We start from the raw sequence: 26,650 nt of genomic DNA, 5'->3' as shown, positions 1-26,650 counted from the left end.
GAGCCAAAGTAAAGAGGGGCATGTTTGACTGAGCTAACCAGGAACCCCAAGGGTGGGAGAATTTTAAGTAGAGTGCTTTGGGAAAGCCTGAGTGCAAAGGCAACAGGAGCAGACTATCACAGAAATCGGACTCTGAGGGGAGAGGCTTGCATGCAGAATTATTAGGGAGGGACACAAGCAGTTAAGCCTCTGACTCCGGCTCAGGTTGCAGTCTTGCAGTTCATGGGTGCAGCCCTGCATCGGGCTCCATCCTGACAGCTCAGAGCCTGGAGCCTGCTTTGGATTCTGTGTCTCCCTCTCTCTCTGACCCTCCTCTGCTCACACTGTCTCTCAAAAATGAAGAAATATTTAAAACAATTAAAAAAAAGAATTATTGGGGAGTGCTGGAAGCAGGACTGGACAGGGAAAAGGTGAGCTGAGATGCAAGTGCAATAAAAGCTACAACTGACCTCGTTGGCTCTGCAGCTAGTCCTTGTGAATTGTTCTGATTGAGTCAAAGGGCCATGTCTTTTGCCATGTCCACAGTCATTGGGCACAGGCTCTCTTGAGGAGGGGACCTGACTTTGGTCAAAGCAGTTCTTCCACTGAGGTCAGATCCCCTATGGAGGAGGTCTCAGCTGGGACCTTTAACAGGCTGCCAACACTCCCACAGCTAGGAGCAGGTGCTTAATTCCTGGAGGGAGGGAGCCTAGCCAGGTACCACTGCATCCATGACAGGCCTGATGGAGGGGAGGAAGGCAGCTATCTGAGGGAAGAGCATTCCAGGCAGAGTACTTGCCTGGCAGGTTTGAGGAGTAATATGGATATCTTGTGATTGGAGATGCACATAGGCAAGAGCACCAAGGTATGAGGCTGGAGAGAGCAGTGGGCTGACTGGGAGGACCTGGTGGCTGCTAGGTCTCAGATTACAGTGCCTTGTGAGCAAAGAAGTAACATGGCCTGATTTGGGTCTTAGAGATCCTCCCTATTGCTGCAAGGGGACTAGGATGGGCATGGGGGCAAGGGAGGGAACTGAGAGACCCATTAAAAGGCAGTTGTAATGATCCAAGCAAGAGATGAATATGGTTTGGACCAGGGTGATCATGGAGGTGATAGTGCTGGTGAGAAACTACTGGATTTTATATGAGTGTACATATGTGTTTTTTGGTATAATTTACATATTATTTTATAAAAATTATAGTGACATATACAGACAATTCGTATACAGACAATTGGATAAATTTCAGCAAATAAAAAACACTCTGTAACTCATTCCCAACTCAAGATACAGAACATTCGCACCTTCCTAGAAAGTTTGAGTTACAGATATTTTGTGAAGGTAGTCACCAGGGCACAATGTGGGATGTGAGATGGGGTGACTCCCAGGCGAAGAGCAGGGCTGCTGTCCACTGAGCTCAGTAAGACTGTGAACAAGACAAACGGAGAGGAAGATCCAGGATTCAATTAGACAAGACAATAAGACAAGTGGACCGAATGAGGCCACTACACAGGGCCTTCCCCAGGTACCATTTAAGTAGCTTCTTTATCTTCTCCCTTTTGAAAACATTAGAGTTCCATTCTAGAGCTGTTATTAAGGAATAGGACAAACACCTATATCTTTGGCTAGTTGCCATATGTAATTATACTAGGATACATCTTATGGTGTATGAGTATTTCTAGATAATGAAGCATTTTGTGATTGGGTACTTTTAATTTATAAAATTATTGTTCATCACAGGTTCAGTTTAGGAAAAATTAGAAAATGCAAAAAGGAAAACATTGCCTAAACTTTTTAAATGGTTTTGGGACCATTTGGAAAAAAAATAACTGGGTTGCTTGGTGCTTTTTAAAAAACACATACATTTTATTTAGTATACATACCACATTGTAAAAGTGTCTGCATTCTTTAGGAAGCATAGCCAAATCCCTGATACCATAGCAAATTCAGTATTTGTGTTGTGTAGCTTCCCTTCAGACCTTGCATTGCACATATAACTGGAATAGTTAAAATGTTGCTGTGCATTTTCTACTTAAATAATATTGTAGGTTTGTTATCTTATTTTTATTTTCCTTTTTTTAAATGGAGGTATAATTAACATATGGCATTAATGTTTCAGGATACAATGTAATGATTTCATATTTGTATATGTCACAAAATGATAACATTCATCACCATACATAATTAGAGAATTTTTTTCTTGCAAAGAAAACTTTTAAGATTTACTTTTAACAACTTTCAAGTATGGGATACAGTATTATTAACTGTAGTGTTATTTTCTTAATTGTTAAACCTAATGTTTTCTGCCCTACAGGAACATTGTTTTTAATTGCTTTTAATTTTCTGATGGAACTGTGTATAAGAGGTGATTATGTCTATAGAAATCTATTTTGCCAATAACTTTTAAGGAATGTATCTGTTCTGCAGAAGTAGAGGAGAAAAGAGTATGAAGAAATAGGTAACGACTGTTACCAAAACCTCCTTGGTTATGCATTGGCAAATGGTACAGGAGAAGTGAATGAATGATATACGTGTCACACTCTTCTTTAGTTTGTGGCAAACACACACACACACACTCTCTCTCTCTCTCTCTCTCTCTCTCTCTCTCTCTCTCTCTCTGTCACACACATACACACACACACAGTTACATGATTGCTACAGCTTCCTTCCTGTGCTGTGTTATGAATCTCTCAGCCACCTGATACCTATGAGATGTCATTGTGGTAGTGCTTACTTAAGAAGACTGCAGAAGTTTTTGTGGTCAAAAACAGTAGAGATAACAGCAAAAAATTGCTAAGAAAAAAACAGATGGCTTTGTGAGCCAGCTAAGACCGTACTTCCACTTGCAAGTGGTTGGTGACATCTGAGTCCCCTCTTCAGGAGATGAGGAGCCTGCCTTTCAAAGGTTGGGGTGCTAGTGATACTGAAAGTGTTTTTGAAGTTGGGCCTCTGCTGCAGGCTTTCTCCAGCCATTAACAAGTACTTATTGGGTGCCTACTGTGTGCCAAGCTACAGCTCTAGGTACCACAGTGACTCTGTGACTGAAACAGACAAAAATTGCTGAGCTCTTGGAGTTTACATTCTAGTGGTTGGGGTGGGCAGACATGCAATAAAAGAAATTACACAGTATATAAAAATTGCTAAGAAAAAAACAGATGAGAATTGGGATTGCTTGTGCCAAGTTAAGGAGGAATACTTTCAAGTCAGATGGTTAGGGCAGGCCTCAATGAGAGGGCAACATTGAGCAAAGACTAAAAAAAAGGTGAGAAAGGATTGTGTATGCATCTGAGAGAAGAGCTTCCAGTCGAGGATGGAACCAGTGCAGGGCGCTGAGTGGACGCACACCTTCACAGTCTAGGAACAGAGGGGAGTCCATGGCACTGGGCCAGTGACTGGGGGAGGAGGCAAAAGATGAGGCCAGAAAAGTCATGGGGGTGGTGGGGCCATTGTGCTGGGCCTGTTGGTTCCCCTGTCCCCGATGGGCAGTTGACAGGTAGAGCAGGTTTGAACCAGAAGATCAGGAGTTCCATTGTGAAGAAGGGGAAGATGAGAAGTCTGTAGACAGCTGGATAGAGGAGCTAGCTGCATATTAGAGTGCTTAGGGGCAGAGAGATGGCTGGTTATAGATGTAAATGTGCACATTATCACCTGCACAGGAGTCAGTTTTATTGACAACCACTGATGTTTTGATATTTTCCTTTTATTACTTTTATATTGCTATACACACATACACACACACACACACACACACACAACAGACCATATATATGTGTGTATTTATTATTGAGATAGTTGTAGATTCCCACATACTCAAATGAAATAATACTAAGAGATTCTTTGTACACTTTGCCCAGTTTCTCCTACCGGTAACATTTTGTAAAACAACAGTATAATATATTGACATTGATATGGACACAATCCGTCTCTTGTTCAGACTTTCCTACTTGCATTTATACTCATTTGGGGGGGCATTAGTTCTATACAGTTTTTCACCTATGTGGGTTCATGTATCCACTACCATGGTAGTGTTCGTAGAAGACACTGAGCAGTTCTAATTAATGCCTACTATAACTCTCTCATGCCCCTGTACCTTACAGGCAGGTAGGTAGGTAGGCAGGTAGAGTTATACAGGTATATAGATACATAGATTGATTTGGTTTGGTTTTAGTTAGCATTTTTTAAAGTTGTGGTAAAATATACATAACCAAATTTACCATCTTAACCATCTTTGAAGTGTATAATTCAGTAGTGTTATGTATGTTCACACCATTGAGTAACCAATCTCCAGAACTATTCATCTTATGAAACTAAAACTATATACCCATGAAGCAACAACTCCCCATTCTCTCTCCCTCAGCCCCTGACAACCATTTTTCTGTCTTTATAAATTTGACTGCTTTAGAGACCTCATATAATTGACATCATACATTATTTGTGTTTTTGTGACTAACATGTTAATTAGCATAACATTGTTAAGGTTCATCCACCTTGTAGAAGCATCGGAATCTCTTTCCTTAAGGCTGAATAATAATCCATTGTATATATACACCACGGTTTGCTTATCTATTCACTAATCATTGGACACTTATATTGTTTCCACTTCTTAACTATTGAGAATATTGCTGCTTCAAGACTGTGCTTTCAGTTCTTTTAGATAAATACCCAGAAGTAGAATTGCTGGATCCTGGGTAATTCTATTTTTAACTTTTTAAGGAATGTCCATACTGTCTTGAAAGTGGCTGTACCATAAAGTTCCCACCAGCAATGCACAGGATTCCAATTTCTACACATCCCCACAAACACTTGTTATTTTCTCTCTTTTTTTAATAGTACTCAGCCTAATAGATGTAAGGTGATAATCTCATTCTGGTTTTGATTTGCATTTTTGTGGTAGCTAATGATGTTGAGCATCTTTTTATATACTTATTCGCCATTTGTATATCATCTTTGGAGAAGTGTCTATTCAAGTCCTTTGCCCATTTTTGAATGGGTTTTTCTGTTTTCTGTCATTGAGCTTTCTCTATATTTCTAGACATTTAATCCCTTATCAGATATGTGGTTTACAAATATTTTCTCCCATTTTGTGGGTTCCATTTTTATTCTGTTGATAGTATCCTTTGGTGGGCAAAAAGGTTTTACTTTTCAAGAAGTCTAGTTTGTCTATTTTTTACCTCTTAATTCCTGTGCCTTTGGTATCATGTCTAAGAAACCATTGCCACATCCAGTGTTTTATTCTAAGAATCTTACAGTGTTAGGTTTTACATTTGAGTCCTTGATCCATTTTGAGTTAATTTCTGTATATGGTGTAAGGTTCCAGTTTCATTCTTTTGCATGCAGATGTTCATTTTTCCCAGCACCAAAACTGTTCCTTTCCTATTGACTGGTCTTGGTGCCCTTGTTGAAAATCACTTGACCACAAATGCAAGTGTTTATTTTTAGGCTGTGTATTCTGCCACACTGGTCTATATATCTGTCTTCATGCCAGTAACACACTGTTTTGATTACCATAGCTTTATAGTCAGTTCCTGAGATCCTGAGATCAGGAAGCATTAAGACTCCAACTTTGTTCTTTTCCAAGATTCTTTTGGCTATTTGCTGTCCCATGACATTCCATAAGAATTGTAGGATGGGTTTTTCTATTTCTGCAAAAATGTCATTACAATTGTGTGTGTGTGTGTGTGTGTGTGTGTGTGTGTGTGTGTGTGTTTGAGACAGACAGAACACGAGGTGGGGAAGGAGCACAGAGAGAGAGGGGGGTGCGGGGGAGACACAGAATCTGAAACAGGCTCCAGGCTCTGAGCTGTCAGCACAGAACACAGTGCAGGGCTCAAACCCACAAACTGTGAGATCATGACCTGAGTGATAGTCAAATGCCCAAACAACTGAGCCACCCAGGCATCCCTGTGTGGTTTTTTTTCCCCCCAAGTAAACTACCCCCAATGCAGGGCTGAGACTCACAACCCCAAGATCAAGAGTCACACACTTGGGTGCCTGGGTGGCTCCGTCGATTAAGCGGCCGACTTTGGCTCAGGTCATGATCTCACAGTTCGTGGGTTCGAGCCCCATGTCAGGCTCTGTGCTGACAGCTCAGAGCCTGGATGGAGCCTGCTTCTGATTCTGTGTCTCTCCCCTGCTCACGCTCTGTCTCTCTCTCTCTCTCTCTCTCTCAAAAATAAATAATCGTTAAAAAAAATTTTTTTTTAAAGTCACACACACAACCAACTGAGCCAGCCAGGCACCCTTGTCATTGCAGTTTTGATAGGGGTTGAATTAAATCTGTAGAACTTTGGGTATTGTTGACATCTTAACAAAATTAAGTCTTTGAGTTTATGAACACAATATGTCTTTCCATTTATTTCTGTCTTTAATTTCTTTCAGCACTGTTTTCTAGTTTTCATTGTACAGGTCTTTGTACCCATTGGTTATGTTTATTTCTAAGTTTTTTTTTTTCTATTTTAAATAGAATTGTCTTCTTGGTTTCTATTTTGTATTTTTCACTGTTAATGTATAGAAATGCAACTAAGTGTTGATTTTGTGTCATTCAGTTTTACTAAATTCATTTCCTCTGTGGAATCTTCAAAGTCTTTTGCACCCACCTTATATTTTACTATTGTTTTGTAACTTTTTTCATTTAATAAATGTTTCAAACATTTCCCCATGTTTCGCTTTTAGTTACAAATTTACCAAAATTTGTTAAAACCATGTATTAATGGGTATGCAGGAATGAAGTGTTTCCAGGAACAATGTGCATTGGGCAAAAGCCTCAACTTCCCCCAAGCTTCTCTGTTCCAGCAGGACGTGCTCACAGATGTACCATTGGATCTGCCCAGTGAGCTGTCAGAGCATAAAGGCCCAAAGACAGGAGCCCAAACCAAAGGTCTGAAGGCCATTGGAGAAGGCCAGCTACCATCGTTTGAGCCCTCCCTGCTTCTCTCTAGCCATTGCTTTTTGTTTGGACTTCAAGTTGCACATGTGAGCGCCTCCAAGAATCTTTTCTTCTGATGCGAGGGAGGAGGATTCTATCTGACCATACCCAGTCAGAAATCTGGCTTCTGAAATTGACCCTTTATTCCTGCCAGAGGAGAGTATTTGTGCTGTAGTTGTCAAATCAGCAATTCCCAGGCAGGGAACAGTGGCCAACTGTCATGGCTCTGTGAAAAGAGTGACAGCAGGGTGCTGTGTGTGGTCTGAGAAGGGGTGCAAGAAGGTGTCCAGGAGGGGTGACCTGGAAGCAAAGGAGACTTAGACCTGAACTAGAGCCCCAAGGAGAATAGGCTTTGGTGGGTGTGCAGGGAGAGGATGCTGGCCATTATCATTCAGAGGATGTGAGATTGCTTGGCAGCTCTAGGATCTAGAGAATGGATTAATTTCTCTTTTGTCTCTGTCTCAGTACAAAGAAAAATGGAATGCAGGAGGCTGTTGGGAATTCCTCTTTATCATTGTGCTGTGCCACAGGAAGGATTTTCTAACTAGTCAGGTCTTAGATCCTTTTCTTCAACTGTACCTCAAAGAGCCCTTTAGAAAAAAGGAGGTCTGTTTCTACTGAGGGAATGTGAACCACTGTTTTCCTTGAACTGAAGAACCTAGTGCTAAAAGGAGGTAGGAAGCCAGCACTGTGCTGGTGGCTTTATGTAGTACACTACCAGATTTCATCTGTTTTGTGACACATCTCTACAAAAGGAAACATGGTGCCCATTACCCCAGTCACACCTTTCACCAAAGCATATCGTAATCTCAGAAATGTTCACATGTGAAATGTGTGCATCTTCAAAGCAATGTGACATGGCATCTTAATCTCTCTCAGAAGGTGCTTGTCAGAAGGTGACTATGTCTTCCCCGTTGTTCAGATTAAATAACTTATGAGCGACAGGGCTGAGAATTCCACCCAGGTGCATTCATTGTTCTAACCCAGGCCTATTCCCAGCCCTGTTTCTTCCCCTGGAGACTTAAGGCCCCCTCCAGCTTAACAGTTCCCTTCCAGTCTTAACAAAAGCCCATGTTCTACACAGTTTTGTGGGGCTGAACTGTGAATCTGATCACGGCATTTCTTTGCTTCAGAGATAGCTATAGAGGAAAGTCTGCTTTCCACAGTGGTACCTTGCTGGGCCCTGACCATCTCCCAAGCCTCCTCTCTCCCCACACTCTGCAGCAGTTTGTCAGGCTTATTCTACATTCCATGCCATGTCCACTCTGCCTGACATTCCCTTCCTCTTCCTCTGGCTGACGACTCCTCAACCTTTGGGACTCACTTCAGTTGCAGTTTCTGTAGGAAACCCAGGCTGAGTTAAGTAGCTTTCCACCTGTGCTGACATCCATCACTAGGAGCTTCGTGAGGGCAGAGCTGAGCTATTCGTAGCTTTACTTTCCCTCGACGTCCAGTAGCAGGCTCATAGCAGACAACCACCAAGGTGGATGGATGAGAAAACATCCTATAGATGCTGTGAGTGGGTTGGTGGTCAAGACTCAGGCTATGACGAGTACCGATGCAGCGGAACCCCTCTGCTAAGCTAGGCTCCACTCTGAGTGTTCTTGGGAAGTCAGGCTGGTCTTTGACTTGCACTTAAATGATTTTGATGTGTTTCTTGAGGGAACATATAATGTCTCACAGACTTACAGAACTGAAAAGCACTCCTATAGTCGGGTGGATACTCCTCCCTGATGGCCTTCTCAAGACTGATGCTGAGTCAGCTAGAACTTCCTTGGCGAAAATGACAACTATGCAGATCTAGTTACCTTAGGCAGAAAAGTGAATGAATTAGCATTTTGAGTGATCTCTTGTATAAAACAACTGCCCCCAAAACCTACTAGCTTAAAACAATAACTGTTTTATTATTTATTTGTGATTGTGAAACCTGTCCAGGCTCAGCAGGGACAGCTCATCTTAGTGCTGCACAGAATCTACTAGGGTGGCTAGAGCAGCTTGGGGACAGAACAGTTCACTCTGGGTCCTGTGTCAGGGCCCTGATTCTCACTGTTGTCTAGGTTCTTTGACTCTTTTTATGTGACCAGCTTGGGGGTCCAACATGGTGGTCTCAGGGTACTTTAAATTTTCACATGGCAGCTAGCTTTCTCCAGAGGGCAAAAGTTGAACTGCTTGGACCTGTTTGAGGCTGAAGCTCAGAACTAGAGCAGCATCACTTCAGTCACATTCTGTTAAAACAGGTCAGAGAGCCAACCCAAATTCAAGGAGAGGAAAACAACACAAGGGCAGGAGTCCTGGGAAATGTGGTTCACTGGAGCATAACCAGATAGATGTCTCCCCCGGCCTGTGGGACTGAGGTGTCCAGGGCGATCAGTGCTCAGTATAGCAAGTGCAAGGCTAAGCCCAGGTCATCAGGACTAGTTGCACACATGTGCATAGCTCTCACTCTTGCTCTGGCTCCCTACTTCACCTTTCACTTGTGGGCATTGAGTCATTTCCCTCCAGGCAGCATCATCCCAGCCCTCCCAGCATCTCCCAGAGTATTCCCCCTGGAGGGGAAGTACGTTTCCATACTTCAAGCTCATACTCTGGAGAAGGTAGCTGTGTGGCCTTGAGCAACTTTCCTAACTTGTGTGCCTCAGTTCCCCTCTGTCAAATGGGGATGTCAGAACCATCTACTTCAGAGGGCGGTGTGAGACTTGGAGAATAACCTGGGCTCTGCTGCCTGCAGAGCTTGAGCAGCTCATCAGATGCTCGTTAGAGCATGTCATGGACTGGGAAGAAGAGCTCCACAGGGCTACCCCAGTGTGACTCTGCCTCTCCTGGAAGGAGTAGCTGGCTGGCACTTCCAAGGACTCCATTGTAGCTTCCTGGGAGGTCCTGAGTAGAGACGGTGTTGCTAATGGGGTTGACACTCCTTGCCACTGTCCTCACCATACTGGGAGACATCTGCTCTTATGAATTTCACAAGGCTCTTAGTGGTGCTAATTGGTTGCCTTCCTCTGGTGTCTGTCAGGACACTGAACCTCAGTTTCAGCACTAGGTGCCATGGTCTGCATAGCTCAAGCCTGGGCCCAGAACCCCAACTGTCTTTCCTTGTTTCTTGAGCTTCCCTGTTATGCACTTGTCATGGCCCAGATGGGCAAGAAACTCACCTTCTTGCTACTTTCCCAGGTCCTCAGCCTTTGGAAAAGTGTGGCACATTCTCAGCATTAGCACATCAGGCTCTCTGGTGGCTTAGCACACATGGCAGCCACCTGACCCAGGAAGGTGTGGTGCGCCAGTGTAGTTGTAGTACACATGCACAGGGGCACCAGTTTGAGCACTCCCAGTCCTTCCCATCTGTGTTCTCAGCACCTGCCTTCTTCTACCGACTGTATATAGTTTTCTGGATTCTTCTTTTGAAGATGAAGATGGGGCTAATTAGGATCTCCCATCTGGACTATGGAAGAAGAATAACTTGCAATAATTCTCTCTCCCTATACACCCCCCCGCCCCCGTGTGTGCTCCACTGCTGCTTCTGGTTCCTTCAACGCTATAAGAGTGCCAAGCTATGTTGGGGCTTGTCTTGGGAACCCTTATAGTGAAAGCTCAGAGCAGACCAGGGCTGAATTTCTTGTATGTTTGGGACAGCTTTGAGTAAGCATGTGCTCTAAGAAGGCAATCAGTAGCCACTTGTCTAATTTTCACCTTTCACTGTAGAGCTCTGATTCTTAGATGTGTACCTGGAGGTGACCGAGGGTCTCAGGGACCAGGCTGGAGCTGCCAGTATGATGTCAGGGACTTGTAGCAGCCTGTGTTGTTTTGGGTTTCAGTAAGTAGTAGAGAAGAAATAATACATGATGTGATTTCCAACTTTCTTAGGGTTTCTGCTTGTTCTCTGATACAAAATAGGGCCCTTGCATTTGGGACACCTGCTTGCTACTGGCCTTACACAGCTGTTTCCCCCACTACCACATAATGACAAGTAAGAAGGAGAACACGTTTCCCTTTGTTTTGTAGAAGCTCAGGCTCAATTTGGCTGTAGGGGTATGGCTCTCCAGAAGAATGTAAGGTGAGCTGGCTGTTGCTTGGAGCTCATGCTGGCCATTACCTTTTTGAGTACCAATATTTGATTTTCCATATTTGGACACTAGCCTTGGCAGGACTTTCAGCTCTTCGGCAGCCACCACCTGCCCCTGCTCCACCCTACCCTCCTTGCACTTGCCACCATGTGATTTTAGAGCTGGTAACCCTCGTTCTGGTGTCCATGCCAACTCCTCTTAGGTAAGAGAAGACAGAGCATCCTCAACTAAGAGACTCCTCAGCAACATCACCTTGAGTGTATCAGTGATTGCTGGTATTCATCATGTATCTAATTTGCCACTAAACAAATGTTACTGAGCCACCACTCACCAGACCTGTGCTAGAAGCTGAGGATGTGGTGATGAACACGACAACAATGACATGCCACTCTTAGCATGGAAGCAGATGAGGGAGCCAGACAAATGCCTACAGGGCCCAGACCCCAGGAGTACTTCTAGTCTGCTGGGTTTCAAGCTGTCACAATGCCTTTTCCAGTCTGGTCCACCAAGCTATAACCAGCTGTCTAGCTTCATGGGCTTCTGGTGTGGGTGTGCACCCTGTACTCTAGGAGCTAATAGCTATAGTCCTTCCTCCTAGAGAGAATGAATATCAAGTTGAAAGAGGGCACATCCTGTGGAGGAAGTTCACCAAAGGAGATGCTGAGAATGCTGACTCTCCACATACTTTGATGCGGCACAAAAGTACAGGAGAGCTTTTGAAAGCAGAAGTATGATGAGGGAAGTGATGCCTGTGATCACAGTCAGCTACTAGTCCTACCCAGCTGTCAGCCAGGCAGAAAGGCCAGGATGCTTATGTGTCCAAGGCTGCCAGCCAAGTGCAGATCCATGGGATGGGGAGATGGCTGGAGGTATAGCCGCTGTGACTCAGCTGTTGTCCTGACCTGCTCATAGTTTTTACAACTGTGTCCTCAGGAGGTGGCCAGCTCTCTCTGCTGGACATCTGTGCAAGTGCCCAGGCAATCTGTGGACTCAGTTGTTCTAGTGACAGAATGCTTTGTGCCACTTTTAGACTAAGCTATTTAATGTCACTTCGAGAGTCTTCCAGCAGTTTATACTTTAACTGAAACTGTTAGATCACTCCACTCTTCCAGATAATTTATCAGCAGCCTATTATTTTTTCCTAGGAGCAGTGATTAAAGATATTACTCAGATAACCACTATTTCAAAATTTTTGATTCTGTTGCTTTTGTTCAGTGAATACAAGCCAAGGTAGATGTGTGTATGTGTTTTTTTCCCTTTGTTTCCAGGCAAGCCAATATTTTCAGTTGATATTCACCCTGACGGGACCAAGTTCGCAACTGGAGGACAAGGTATGTTCACGGAGTAACAGAGGGAGCACTCACAGCCCTGCCACTTTACTCTGCTTCTCCTGATTGCCCACTGAGCTGAAGATAGAATACTTCTGTTTTTTCAGTATGGATAAGATTCTATTTAAAATGTATAATTATAATCTGTTATTTGAATAAGTTAAATGAAAATTCGTTTTTGGCTCTAGTGTGCTTGCTCTGTATAAATATTTTGGTAGTGGGTGTATTTTTTTAAATTCCTATTCATTGGGCTAATATTAAAATCATTTTGCATCCCCAAGCCCCAGCTTATTGAACATGGAGAGTGGTAGGTGGTCCCATCAATAGAGCCCCAGCCTCAGAGGCTGAGTTTGGTTCCTCATTTTTGTTCTGGCAGTACTTGCTCATCTGAAAAGGGGGAGGCGGTGAACTGAACTATGGAGGTAGTCTTGTAATTATTAGGCCCATTTTCTGGGTTCAGAAGAATTTGGCTGAGTTAGAGAACAAGTATGCTGGGGGCAAGTAAACTGCTCATGCCATTTGAAAATACAGTCCATTGCATTGTCACTATATTTCATCCAGGGTTGCAATGTCACAATATGCTCGGCTTGGAAAGACAGTCTAGTACACCAAGATGTATATATGGTGGCATAAAATAGCATTCCCGTAGCCCAGTCCCTGGTAGCTTCACCCCAGGGCAGCATCTTTCTCTGGCCAGCGACTCCCTGGGTAAGAGTGTTTCTGTGAGTTCCAGGTTCTCAGGCCGGATGCTGCAGGGTGGGTTGTCTATAGACTTTGTGCTACAGGGGTATGCAGGGAGATCTTGATCTCCTTCCTGCATACTGTGGGCTACACTCATGAAGTGTCCAGTGACATCACCTACGGCCACTGGACTAAGCTGAGGGACTGGGTTATTTCCTCATTCATAAGGAGAGGTGTACCTTCCCACCCTTTTCAGTATAGTAAGATCAAGAGGAGTGGTTTAGGAAATATTTTTACATACTGGCCAGTAGGCAGTTTCAGATATGCCTTATGGTAATTCTGATCTGTCCATTTTTAGGCATTTAGTGGTTTTTGGTCCTCTGAAATAGTTAAATGAGGGGCTGGACTTTCATTAGTTATCAGCAATGGAAAGCTTAGAAAAATCATTGCCAAAATGCGTACGTAAATTATTTAGCAGAATATTATATCACCTATAACTCCAGGAACAGTAAATGCCCTCTTTCAGTTGATCTCCCATCTGTAGGTGACGGCAAAGGGCAGATAAGGTAATGATCCTTTTTTCTTATGTTCAAGGCACATTTCATTCAGCCATGGACTTAGGCAGCACCTGGAAAGGGACTGAAGTACCAGCAGGGATGTGCTGTTACGTTTGGTTGCTAGGGCTCCTGTGTACAAAATTGAAAGGGTCCTGGGATGAGGAATCTGGGTCTTAGGAAGGGATGAGAACATTATATAGGTCTGAGAGATCTGTGTTAGAGGCCAGACCAGAGCTCAGTGCTGTCCTATTTTTTACTGCAGAGTTTTTTTCTTTTCCTTTTTTTTTTTTTTAAATTTTTTAATGTTTGTTTATTTTTGAGAGGCAGAGAGACAGAACATGAGTTGGGGAGGGGCAGAGAGAGAGGGAGACACAGAATCTGAAGCAGGCTTCAGGCTCTGAGCTGTCAGCACAGAGCCCAATGTGGGCATCAAACTCATGAACTATGAGGTCATGACCTGAGCCGAAGTTGGATGCTTAACCGACTGAGCCACTGAGATGCCCCCATAGTTCTTTTCAAAGTCAGATTAGCCTCAGCTTACTACTTGATCCACATGGGTTTTGATCCCCATAAACACTTATTTTCTTCATCTTTTCTGTAACTTATATTAGTAATGCAACTTTAGTCTCCTCAGATCTAGTCCATTATGATTTATGAAAGCTAAATGAGGACTATGTCTCAGAGTTAATATCTAATTTCTACTTCTTGCACAATGAATTATTTTTGCTCCTTCATTCCAGGACAGGATTCTGGGAAGGTTGTGATCTGGAATATGTCTCCAGTCCTCCAGGAGGATGACGAGAAGGATGAAAATATTCCCAAGATGCTTTGCCAGATGGACAATCACTTAGGTATTACAGAGTGGCCCTTTGCAGGCTTTGCGTGTTGGCAGAGTGCCCAAGGTTAGCACATGTGTTTGTAATTAGAAAGATAAGGCCCCGTGCGGCGGTAACTCCCCTCGGCCTGCTGTCTGAAGGCACAGATGTTGGCTGCACACCTGGGTGAGTTATTCGGCAGAAGACTCGGCCCGCCCACAGAACCATCTTTGGACAGTCTGCAGGTACCTCTGGTGATTTCCTGCTCATGAGTCGTTACTGCCTGATTCCATGGGGCTTTGGGGCCAGCGACCTGGAAGCAGTAGGGTTCTGGGGAAGGATGTATTAAAGACAACTCACCCAAATGTCTCAGATTGCCACTGTGTCACTCTGAGGCCCTCTGCCAGGACCTTTTTGTTGGTGGGACAGTGTTGTGGTTTCCTAAATATAGATTTAGCGCCTTAGTTTCCTGCCTCTGAGCATCAGGGTGATTGTACCTGGCTCTGGTTTCCAACCTAGCTGCCTCCCCTGAGATGCTCCACTAACAGTTATGTCTCCTTCCTTAGTTCTCTTGTGTTCTTGCTCTCCCATCATATGTCTCTGTGCCCTCCAACCGGGAGCACAAGTCACAGGCAAGCCATTTGTTGGCTACAACTTGGATAGTGTCCCTTGTATTGCAGGGCTCCCAAAGGTCCAGCTGTGAGTTGCTCCCAGAGGCTCTAACCCATCAGGGGCCAGGGAGGCATTTCTGCTGGTCTTCATTTATAAGTGCAGAACCAGTCAACCTGCAGTGCTGACAAATTTGGAAAATCCAAATTTAAAAGGGCTATGGATGGGATGAAGCCAGAGTTTTATTCTTTAACAAGCTGCTCCCCTGAAAGCTTTGGGAAGGGCATCTCAGCCTTTCTCGTACTTGCCCTCATTTTAAGAATTCTCCTTGCTGAGAAACATATCTCATCACGAGATAGCCCTTTTGAAATAATGAGATTTATCTATCAGTTTTCAGGGAAATTGACCTCCTCCTGTTTGATCCAGCACTAACACTTCTCGGATTGTGTAGAGTGTCCCCCTCCAAACTGTCCTGGTCATTTGTTATTACAACACAAGTAGGATAGTATTTGAACTGTATTGTTTTTCTGGGGCTCACCCACAGTGGATGCCTTGAATAGTTGAGAGAGAGTAGGTTTTATAAACCCTTTGCATCTTGCCAGACTCTGCATAAAGCAAATGGGCATGACTATTGGATTTTCATCACCTTATTTTTTTTTCTTCCCAGCATGTGTGAACTGTGTGCGGTGGTCAAACAGTGGGATGTATTTAGCTTCTGGGGGAGATGACAAACTGATTATGGTGTGGAAACGGGCTACGTAAGCATCATTTTCCTTTCTTCACATTTTATTTTTAGAAGCTTCTTTGCTGGTCTTAATTAAAGTCACCTTTTCCCGCTCTGGCACTGAAGTCCCTAGAGCTCCAACTTCCTGAGTAGCAGGAAGCACATGTAGGCCAGGAGCAGCTGGGGCCTGACCAGGACATGAGAAGGCCACCTACCTGCCTGGAGACCTACTCAATGGCCCCCTCACAGGCCTGCAGGGTTTCTACTTGAAAAGCTAATCCTGTCCATTGCTGACATCAGTGACTTTGTTTGTTTTGTTTTCTAAGTGAAATTTTCCAACATACAATATAGGTAAATGTCAAGGTGCTCTAATGGAATTTGGGGGAGGGGACCCAGAGCCCACCCTCTTTGCCATTCACCTCATTCTCTGTCAGCCTCACCTTCAGACTCTAAGGAGCACCCCTTCAATGAACTCTGTACCCACAATAAACTAACCATCACCTAGAAAATTTTTTCTTTAAACCTAGGCTGTCTCTCAGGGTGGGTCCTGGGACTCTGTTTCATAACCAGCTCCCCAGGGGCTAGTTAGACTAGGGAACCAGACCCTAAGCCCACTGATTACCTAGAGTGGCCCCATGGACATGGCCATGGCCATGGCCATGAGGCAAAGGCATGCAGTCTCCTTTGGTCTACTCAATGAGCTTTTTCATCCGTGGGTCTGTAAGAGTGCTGTGGGAGCAAAGGATGTAGACAGAGGCTTTGTGCATCAATGGTGTTAACACCACCTCCATGGGGACCCGCCCGAGTGCTCACATGGCAGGCGCTAGTACCCCTGCATTGAGTGCTTTGTAAGAGGGCTTTAAAAAGACTAGGTTCTGCTGCTTTAGTCAACAAAAGCAACATATTTAGTATATAATTTGGAACTCTGAAAAAATATATAAAAAAGAAAATCACCATCCCACCACCCAAAGAAAGCCATGGTTAATATTTTGGTTTTTTTGTGTGTGTGTCTTATCCATTTTCCACGCAGAGATGATATCCATGTTACATGTATTTTCTTTTTCTTTACATAGTGGTATCGTTGTATAAGATGTCCTGTGGCCTGCTTCTTTCACTTAATTATATATGGTGAACATTTCCCCATGCAGCGGATAGTCTTTTACCACAAGATTTGTGATGGCTATTTAGTATTTCATAAAGTGCATGGAACATAACTTACCTAATTAGCTCCTGTTTTTCAACAATTTAGTATTTTCCAGCCATTGTTTGGTTTTGCTTTGTTTTGTCTGCCATGATAAGCTGTGTTGCAGTGAGCATCTCTGTGCAGTGCCTAGAGCATGCCTGGAGTGCCTTTCTGACTCCTCTTTCACACAGGTATATCGGTCCCAGCACTGTGTTCGGCTCCAGTGGTAAGCTTGCCAACGTGGAGCAGTGGCGATGTGTCTCTATCCTCCGGAGTCACTCAGGCGGTGAGTGGGGCTGCCTCTTGGGGTGGGCAGCCCTAGCAGCTGTCAGAGGTCAGCAGCAGCACCTCCATGGCCCCTGTGGACTGTTTTGGTCCTTAAAGCAGCCTTGCATCTGGGCTGTCCTTCCCCATCACCATCAGTCATACCCTGCCTATCCCTCAACGTCTGTGCAGTCACCATCCCCACTGCCTGCCTCCAGCTACATTCAGTGCCCCCCACTCCTTTCCTCATGGGGTATATGTTTATATCTTCAATGTAGAATCCCCACGTTCTGCTGTATATCCTGGTGAACTGAATCACTACCGTCATCAGTGGATCACTGAGTCTATAAGCACACTTTATTTATTCCACAGAAACCAGCACACATGAAAAGAACCTCAAGGAAAAGTTTTTTATTTGACCTTGAGTAATTTCGCAAAGTGTTTAATAGATTTGGAATGGAAAGGGACACATTTTACAGATTTAGACTAAAGACGAAGAAGGGCAGTCAGTGCCTGTCAAAAGCCATGTGCTGTACACTCAGATGCCAGGTATACTAGAGTGACTATACCTCAGAAAGCCTGTGGTCTTGCCCAAGAACGGCCTGAAGTGTTTGCTAGTCAGAGGGACAGCGGAAGCCAGAAAGGCTTGGCATGCATAGTGGGGTGGCAACATTTCACCACTGCTGGATCTTTACATACAAGGCAAGGGAGCAGCACAGGGTGGGACTGGCTGAGTGTCAGGGACCAGGACACAGAAAATTCATGCTCCCTGTTAATGAAGGTGCCCTGGAAGAGACAGGAGCCATTAAAAGCTTTGAGGCGTAAGAGGGGCATCATTCTGACAGGTATAGAGAAGAGCCCGTTTTAGTGGTTCAGATGAAAACTGCAAGGGCCTGAACCAGGCCTGGGATAATTGAGAGAGAAGGGGAGAATAACTTGAGAAATTCCTAGGACAAAGCAAGTGAGGGATAAAGGAGATTCCTACCTGGTGCCTGCATTGCCAGTGGCGTCCTCTCTAAGGCCATAATGATAGTTGGCTTACAGGGATGGATACAAGTTCAGTGCGGAATATGCCATTTGGGGGGCGGGGATAGGGAAGAATGTCACAAGACTCGTTGGAATTGAGCCTGGAACTATGAGAGAAGATGGGATAGGAGTGAGAGGTTTGGAAGGCATCAGCTATCTACTGATAGTATATGTTCTGCAAATACTCTGCAGAGCAAATACTCTTCAGAATGTTAAAGGTGAACAAACCTACCTCTAGGTGACCATTGATTAATTCTACATTTTTGAGAGCTGACAGTATAACATTGTGTAATTGCTGATAGCCATAAAAACGTGTAACTTAACCTCACTTAACTATGAGGTTGCTCTGTGAATCAGTTGCTCACAGCAAGGTCTGTCTAGTTGGGCTCCTCTGGAACTTGGAGAAAGTGTCCATGCGAGTGTTCAGGTGTTGGGTAAGGCCTCAGTGAGGCCTTTGATGGGTTTCCTAACCTGAGATTTGGGCTGAGCCATAACATCGATTTCTCTCCAGGTCCACCACCCAGGACTCTCCTTTACCAGGCAAGTAGGTTTGCCCACTTTCAGCAGGGTACCCACTGCTTATTCAGTGGTCCTGATAGCAGCTGTGGGCAGAACTGTCAAAGAAGAAAAATCATTGAAAAGGCAGAAATAAATAGAAAGCACTGGGTTTTAAAAGCAAAGTATGAAAAACATACACTTGGTATATTTAATAGGGGGATAGGAAGAAAAAAACCTACATGAAATTAGAAGTAAAGGGTCTAGAAAAACATTTAACCTAGAAAGGAAGAAAATCATCAGAGTACAGCATAATGTTTTTTAAACAAAAAAATAAAATCACAAAAGAAATATAATATTTTAGGAAATAATAAGTTTTCAGAATTGGTACCATAAGGTTAGGAAAACTTATTAAAGTAGTAAGCAATGAAGAAGTTGGAGTCATCAGAAATGATGCCTAATCCTAAATTACTTGTTGACTTGTTGATGCACTGTTTCAAGCTTTTAAGAAAAATTATTTCAGAATGTAGAAATATTTATTTGTCAAAGGAAGCTATAACTCTGGGTTTCCAAGGCCTAAAAGCACACACAAACTCAAAAAGCATAGCTGAATATGAAAAAAGAAAAATCAGAAACATAATGCAGGCGAATTTGGTAACTTTTGAAAAGAGTAGTTCATTTGACTAATTATGATTTATAATGGAAGAATTCTGTGTAGAGGGAATCTGTTAGTCTAACAACATAGTAGGAGGTTAAATAAGATAGTCGGGGAACCTGGCTGGTTTAATCTGTAGAGCATGTGACTCTTAATATCAGGGTTGTGAGTTTAAGCCTCACATTGAGCATGAAGCCTATTTTTACAAAGACCATCATGATGGGGCGCCTGGGTGGCTCAGTTGTTTGAACATCAGGCTTTGGCTCAGGTCATGATCTCGCAGTTCGTGGGTTTGAACCCCGCATCAGGCTCTGTGCTGACAGCTAGCTCAGAGGCTGGAGCCTGTCTTCAGATTCTGTGTCTCCCTCTCTCTCTGACCCTCCCCTTCTCATGCTGTCTCTCTCTCGCTCTCAAAAATTAAAAAAGTTTTTAAAAAAACATTAAGAAAATATGTAAAAGGACAGTCCTTTTAGGAGGTGTTCTGAAAGGAATATCAGATAATTCAGCATCAGTTTCTAAAAAATGTTTTTAAAATGGCAGTAGGAGGTTATTTCCTTAACCTGAAAGTGTCCTGTATCGTTTTCAAACCAATGGCAAATATAGCTCACAGTTACTAGAACTTAAAAAACATTGAAAACTACTTAGAACTAGTAAAAATGAGTCATTGAATTGGTCTCATATAAGAAAATTTTTAATTATTCATCTTTCATTAGGAATAGCCAATTAGAATATCCTATCATAAAAAGAGAACTCTTATACAGCAGAAACAAAAATTGTAAATACCCAGGAATAATCTTACCAAAAAGTATATGAGGTCTGTAAGACTTAAACTACAGACCTTTTTTGAGAGAGATAAAATAACCACTTGGCAAATGGAAAGACTGAATAAAATAGATGCTATTTTTTCCCAAATTTATTTGTCAAATATTTATTGAGCACCCAGTACATTCTAGGTACTGTTATACCCTCAGCAAGTTTACATTCTTTTAAAAGAGACAATAAACTAGTCATCAGAAACTAGAAGATAAGTGCTGGGGAGCGAAATAAGACAGGGTTCTCCAGTAGGCCTCGCTGAGAAGGTGACATGCGAGGGGAGGGGAGGTTAAGGGGCAACTGTATGCACATCCAAAGAGCTTTCCAAACTAAAGGAATAGCCAGGGCAACAACCTTGGGAGTGTGGGTGTATTTGCTTGGTGTATTCAGAGAACCACCTGAAGCTAGGACACAAGGAGTGAACAGGGGAGGGAGGCAGGGGGCAGGCCTTCTAGGCCATCGGGAGGGGCTCTTTTCTGAGTGAGATGGGAAGGCTCAGTAGGGTTTTGAGCAGAGAAGCGAGGCCTGTGGCAGCTGCAAGGACTATGGGTGGCACTGGAGAGACTACTGAGGAGGCTGCTCACATAATCTTGGTGAAAGACATTGGACCTGGGTTGTAGCAGTGGAAGTCAGGAGGAGGAGTGGTCAGAGGCAGAGTTCCTGGTGGAATAGGATGTAGGTGTGTAAGATAAGCAAAGGACTCAGGATGGCTTCCTCGACTGTGGCCTGGAGGGTGGTGAGGATGCAGTTGCCATCACTTGATGGAAAGTGTGTAGGTGGGACAGAAATGTTTGCTAGGGAAATGTTTACAAGTTGGCTTTGGGCTTGTTTGGTTTGCATTGCCTAGCAGGGCTGTAAGTGGCCGCTGCATAGGCATTTTGATATGTTAATAGTTGAGTACCGGGGAGAAGTATAGGTGGGACTGGAGGCCAAGGGTAAAGGTTGGGCTTAGGGGTATTGAGGAAGCAGCGAAACAAGCCAAGTCAGAGAGGAGGCCAATTTAAGACAGTGGAGAGAGCATTTGAAGGAAAAGTGATCAAGCGGTACATCACATGTTACCTGGGGGTCAGGTGAGGTTTGGGGATATTGACCATTGGACTTGATGACCTGGAGGCTGCCCATGGCCTTGGCTAGTGCTGTTCATTTTGGTGGTGTTGGGTGGAAGATTCATTGGAGGATGCTCAAGAAAGCCTGAGGTGGGGAGGGGAGGAAAGAGCTAGATTGAACCAGGCTGGGTTTTGTCCAGCACCTGCGAAAATGTAGGAGAAGAGCAGAGGGTTATGGTGGACCCTAAGCTGAGTGGGGAGACAGCAGAAGGCCCGTAGCACCTGGAAGCCTTGTTGGAGTTGAGAGGGATCTGGAAGCACTGCGTTGATGGTAGGAGTGTGGGAGGGTTGGAATTAGACCAGGGAAGAGTTGCAGTGATCTATCAGGAAGGGTCTCTGGGCATGACTGGGAATGAGTGCCTGTGGTAGTAGAAGTGAAGATCACTGGAGGAGGCTACAGAGTTTAAGGACCCAAGAGCCTTGGGTTAAAACAAAACAAAACAAACCCAGAAAAAACAGATTATCCTCCTAGAATCTGCAAGAATAATGATGAGAGTTTCCAGACTGACAGTGACCAGAAACTTTACTCTTCAAGTGCGGGAGGGTGTCAGTTATGTAGATGTGGAATGAAAAGGAAGGAGTGGTATAGTCTGAAGACTGAAGCTCCAAAACTGGAAACCCAGGAAGAAAATTATATCACTTATGTGGATTTACGGCATAACTCAGCAGTGACTCCAAAGGGCATTTGGAAGAATAAGGAAGGTTGTGGAAGAAAACATTCAAAGCTGCAGTGATTTAAAATATCATGGGTTTGGGGGTAAAACTTACCAACATTGAAGTCAGGTACATGTACCTAAGAACTTGGTGTGTTGTGAAGGAGACAGCAGTTATCAATGATGGAGATAATAACCATTATGCAGTTTGTAGATGAGGGGAGAGTAATATAAAGCTTCACTAAATACAGCATGCACTGAAGTAAATTCCAGTAAATTAGAGAGAAACACTCTAATTAAAGCAGAAGAAAACAGGATGGAGTATTTATCAATTCTCTAGCAGAGGGAATATTTTTTTAACATTAACAGGCAGTAAAAGACATCACTAAGGAGAATAACAGACTTTACTACATAAATCACCTGTAGTATTAGAAAGTTAAACTGACAGAATTTGCAGCTAATGCCTGTATTATCAGTAGTCTATGGAAATTGCTAAGAAAATGACATTTCGTTTCTGGAATTCTCAGCTGACTACTTCTCTGCTCTAAGACTTAGGTACCACAGTGAAATTCTGATGTTTACACATCTGCCATTCCTGGCCTCTGAGTTCCTGGAGGAGGTTCTTATTCCTCATTTTTATAGGCACTACATTTGTGTTTATTAGACCCGCTGCACAAAAACCCTCCCCACAGACAAGATAGGAGGAAAATTGTCTCAGAAGACAACTTTAGACAAACATGTGAAAAATCTTTACTTTCATTACTGATCCAAGTGAAGTTAAAATATAAAAATGGACTTCATAAGTTAGAAGGGAACAAAATCATAACCCTGAAGCTAATACGAAAATTTGAAATGGACATTCTGCTTATAAAAGTGTAAAGCTGTAGAGGTCTCTGGAAAGCAGTCCACAGGGTTAAGAGAGTCCAGACTTAGGAAAACCTTTAGGCATTCTGCCCTGAGTCCCACTTTGTGATATCAGTCACAAGAAATAAACCAGAGTGGAGAGAGTGTCATGTATCTGTGTGTTCATCAGCATGGAAGTCTGTTTATGGTAGTGAATACTCTCAAGGACCAAGGATGTAGAGCAAAACAAGAGAAGCCCTCAGGATCCTGTAGGCTATTAGAATACTAAATGCATGGGGCGCCTGGGCGGCTCAGTTAAGCGTCTGACTCTTGATTTCGGCTCAGGTCATCATTTCACAGTTCAGGAGATTGGACTCTGCTGTGACAGTGCGGAGCCTGCTTGGGATTCTTTCTCCCTGTCCCTGTCCCTGTCCCTCTTTCCCTCCCTCTCCCTCTCCCCTCCCTCCCTCTTGCATGTTTGCACACACTCTCTCAAAATAAACATTTTTTTTAATTAAGGAAAGAGAATACTAAGTGCAGCACACTTATGTGTATGCTGTGTGAAATACAAAGTACAATACCACGTGGAAAAAAATTCATTAAACTGTCCCTGAAGATTTAAAAAAAATTTTTTTAAAAACAAAACTTTTGAATATTTTGCTTACACATTTTAAAAAGTCCTGTGAGGAGAGGACTAGAAAGCTGTTAACTTGCTGTCGTGTTTCTGTTTCTTCACCTCTCACCATCCGTTCTCTGTACACCTAGCACTGCACCAGGCACAGAGGTTAGAAAAAAATCACACCTGCACAGTGAGATAGGCCTGGTCATTGTCACTGTCACAACTACTCTTGATCAGTGCCTTGGTGTGTGCCTGGCACTATGCTACAGCAGTTTCTCACATTTGATCCTCGTAATAACCCTCTGAGCCTAGGTTTTTTTTTTTAATCTGCATTTTACAAATGAGAAAACTGAGTCACAAAGAAATTAATATGAGTAATTGTGTTTGGGGGCTCTGTAGGGGAGGGATACTCTGATAGTTCATGAGAAGGGCCTAAAGATGGCCTCCCACTCATTTGGCAGCTATTGAGCTGTTGAGCTTGGTGTGCCAGGCCTTCTGCCAGGTGCTGTACCTGTAGTGCTCAAAGGGCTTTCGGGCCCAGTTGGGATCAGAAAAGCAAGCTTGGTGAGCCCAAGGCCACAGACCCAGCAGGTGTCAGTCCCAGGGTTCTTATATGTAGTCCCATGCTCTCAGCTATGATCCTCAGTTGCCTCATCTGTCAGAGGGGTTGAATGAGGTCACACAGATGCTTCAAATGTCATAACCAATTCAAAAATATTAGTAGGGAATTTTCACAGATTGGTTTTTAAGAAATAGTCTAGTTAAGATCTCAAGGTTCTTCCGACACGAGATGCTAGGAGTTACTGGGCCACCTGGCAGACAGGTGTTGCTGAGTGCCCCCCTAACAAAGTCTGTACACCAGGTAAGAGACTCATTACCAGCCCTCTGTCTTCCAGATGTAATGGATGTAGCATGGTCTCCCCATGATGCCTGGCTGGCCTCGTGCAGCGTGGATAACACTGTCGTCATCTGGAATGCTGTGAAGTTCCCAGGTCTGGGCCTCTGACTGGGTGGTGGCAGAATGGGCCACTCATCTGGAGCAGGGTGGGCTCTTGGCCTCCTTAGTCTGGCGGCAACAAGTGTTTCATAGTGGATAAGGATTCATGTATCTTGTCAGAAACTCAGTTCTTTTTTTCTTCATCATTGACATTTGTTTAAGGTTTTAAAAGAGGTTTGTGGTACAGAAAATGGTAAATGAGTGCTTGCATGGATGTGCTAAGGCTGGTAGGGTGACATTGCATGCACTTGGGCACCTGGCACCCCCACAGACATATATGCCCTTAAGGTTACGCCTTTCTGCCACTGGGTTCTGGCCTTCACTCAGTTGCCATCTACTCTCTGAAGCCCTTGAGCACATATAGGGTAACCAATCCAGTTTTGCAAAAGGTTGGTTTTTCTTATTAATGTGTTTAAAGTCACAACAGATGGCATAACCTGGCGTATCACAACACTTTATAACTAGTAAGATACTTCTCTTTCTGCTGGTATCTGGAATATATTTTCTTCATGGGCTAAAAAGCATCCTCCATGAACTTGATCCAAGTCATTTTCTCCCTTTATAAACCTCCAGGATGCATAGGTCCATTTTTATTCCAGTCACGGAGGGCTGGGGTGGTATTTAGATTACAGATCCCTAAGACGTGCTGTCCCACACACTTTGTCTCAGTGAAGACTTACAAAAGATTTTCAGCACAATGCCCTCTCCCTTGAGCTGTCAGGCCTGCTCATTATTGGGGAGCTGCCAGGGAGGTTCACATCAGAAATGCTTATGTTGCAGCCCAGGTGGGCATGGCCTTCTGTTTAGAAAGGGAAACTATTGGTAGAGATCCCAATTGCAAACAAGTCGAAGGGGCAGAATTTGCCTCTGGCCCAAGCCTCTGTCCCTGCTTGCCTGTCCTTTAGGGGGCTTGTGCATAGTGCCTGCCTCCTGGGTGCAGTCCTTCCTTCAAGTTGCTTTGCCTTAAAGCAAAGGCATGAGATTAGGGGGTTCTTCTGCTTGTGCCCAGGGTGGGAGCTGACGAAGGTAGACTCCTAAGGCCCCTTCTCTGGGCTAGCCATTCCATAGCCCATGGATTGCAGCTCATATTTTAGATAGACTCATCATTTTCCTCTAGCTAATGCCTTTCTAATCTCTTCTTTTCCTCCACAGAAATTCTAGCTACTCTGAGAGGCCATTCTGGCTTGGTAAAGGGGTTGACCTGGGACCCTGTTGGTAAATATATTGCCTCTCAAGCTGATGACCGCAGCCTGAAGGTGTGGAGAACGCTGGACTGGCAGTTGGAGACCAGCATCACCAAACCTTTTGATGAAGTAAGGAGGCAGTCCAGGGAGGTTGGTCCATCAGCCCCGCTGGCCTTAGTGCACAGAGGAGGAATTTGCTGGGGTCCAGACCTCATGGGTGAATGCAGAGTTCCAGGGGCCTGAGCAGACTGGCTAGGGTTCTCTGGGGCACCCCCTCTGCCCCAAAGAGTCAGATGTTGAAAATTTTTCATTTCTCAGATGGTATTAAATGTCCAAATTTCAAATGAGAAAAAACTGAAGAAAACCTTAGTGATGCTCTCGCACCATTGTGCCACACAGGTGAAGGGGGCCCTCTCTATTTTTTCTGACTGTGCTGTGGCTTTGCTCACTGACTTGTACTCTGCAGGCCAGCCAACATCTTTCTAGGGTAGTGTTAACAGTACAGTGTGCAGAATGACTGGAGGTCGAACTGCAGTTACTTGTTGAGTATTTTACTGTCTCTTCCTTTATCTGGGTTCTCATTTTTTGTGGAATCAGAGCCCAAGGTCTCCATTGTTCATTAGATATTTCTTAAATGTCTACTACGAGAAGGACAGTACTAAGTAAAGGAAATGAAAGTAGACTGAGATGGAGTCTCTTTCTTGAACCTTAGAGCCTGGTAGGAAAGATAGACTTTCACATCAGTTTGAACAGGTGACGGAGTTGTCCAGAATGTGCGAAAAAAGCCTGGGAGCGATGATCGCATCAGGGAAGGCTTCTCATAAGAAGGGCTGTGAGCAAAGTTTTGCAGGAGGAATACACGTTCGCCCACAGTTTAGGGCTGGCTGCAGAAGGAAGGTAGAAATCATGTATTCTATTTTCTCCAAACCAACAGCACCACATTAGCACTGTTACTCACCCTACTTAATCTTCCCCTCATTTGGCCATAACCCAGAACAGGGGACATGGGTTTTCCTGCTCCCCGGAGCTCCTCCTCAGGGTTCCAGTGACTAGTCAGTGGGGTCCCACAAGCAGGACTCCTGGGGGCATTTGTGGGAGATGGGCAGGGGTGTTTGGGATCCCAGTGGGAACTGGT

General features: G+C 44.0%; 1 protein-coding gene across 3 annotated transcripts in view; it reads left to right on the top strand.

The window, feature by feature from the left end:
• LOC115277748 (protein HIRA) overlaps nt 1-26,650 on the top strand; it is a 94,727-nt gene that overhangs the window by 5,994 nt on the left and 62,083 nt on the right. For 2 of the 3 annotated variants that reach the window (XM_029922084.1, XM_029922086.1), the window contains exons 2-7: nt 12,232-12,294; nt 14,270-14,380; nt 15,621-15,711; nt 17,052-17,146; nt 24,231-24,326; nt 25,484-25,644. In XM_029922084.1, coding sequence (XP_029777944.1) covers nt 12,232-12,294; nt 14,270-14,380; nt 15,621-15,711; nt 17,052-17,146; nt 24,231-24,326; nt 25,484-25,644 — 617 coding nt within the window. The other variant, XM_029922085.1, reaches the window with a different exon arrangement.

The sequence above is a fragment of the Suricata suricatta genome, chromosome 14, assembly GCF_006229205.1.
Source record: "Suricata suricatta isolate VVHF042 chromosome 14, meerkat_22Aug2017_6uvM2_HiC, whole genome shotgun sequence".
Lineage (NCBI taxonomy): Eukaryota > Metazoa > Chordata > Mammalia > Carnivora > Herpestidae > Suricata > Suricata suricatta.
The sequence above is the reverse complement of the archived record's forward strand: the minus strand, read 5'-3'. Positions and strand labels throughout refer to the sequence as shown.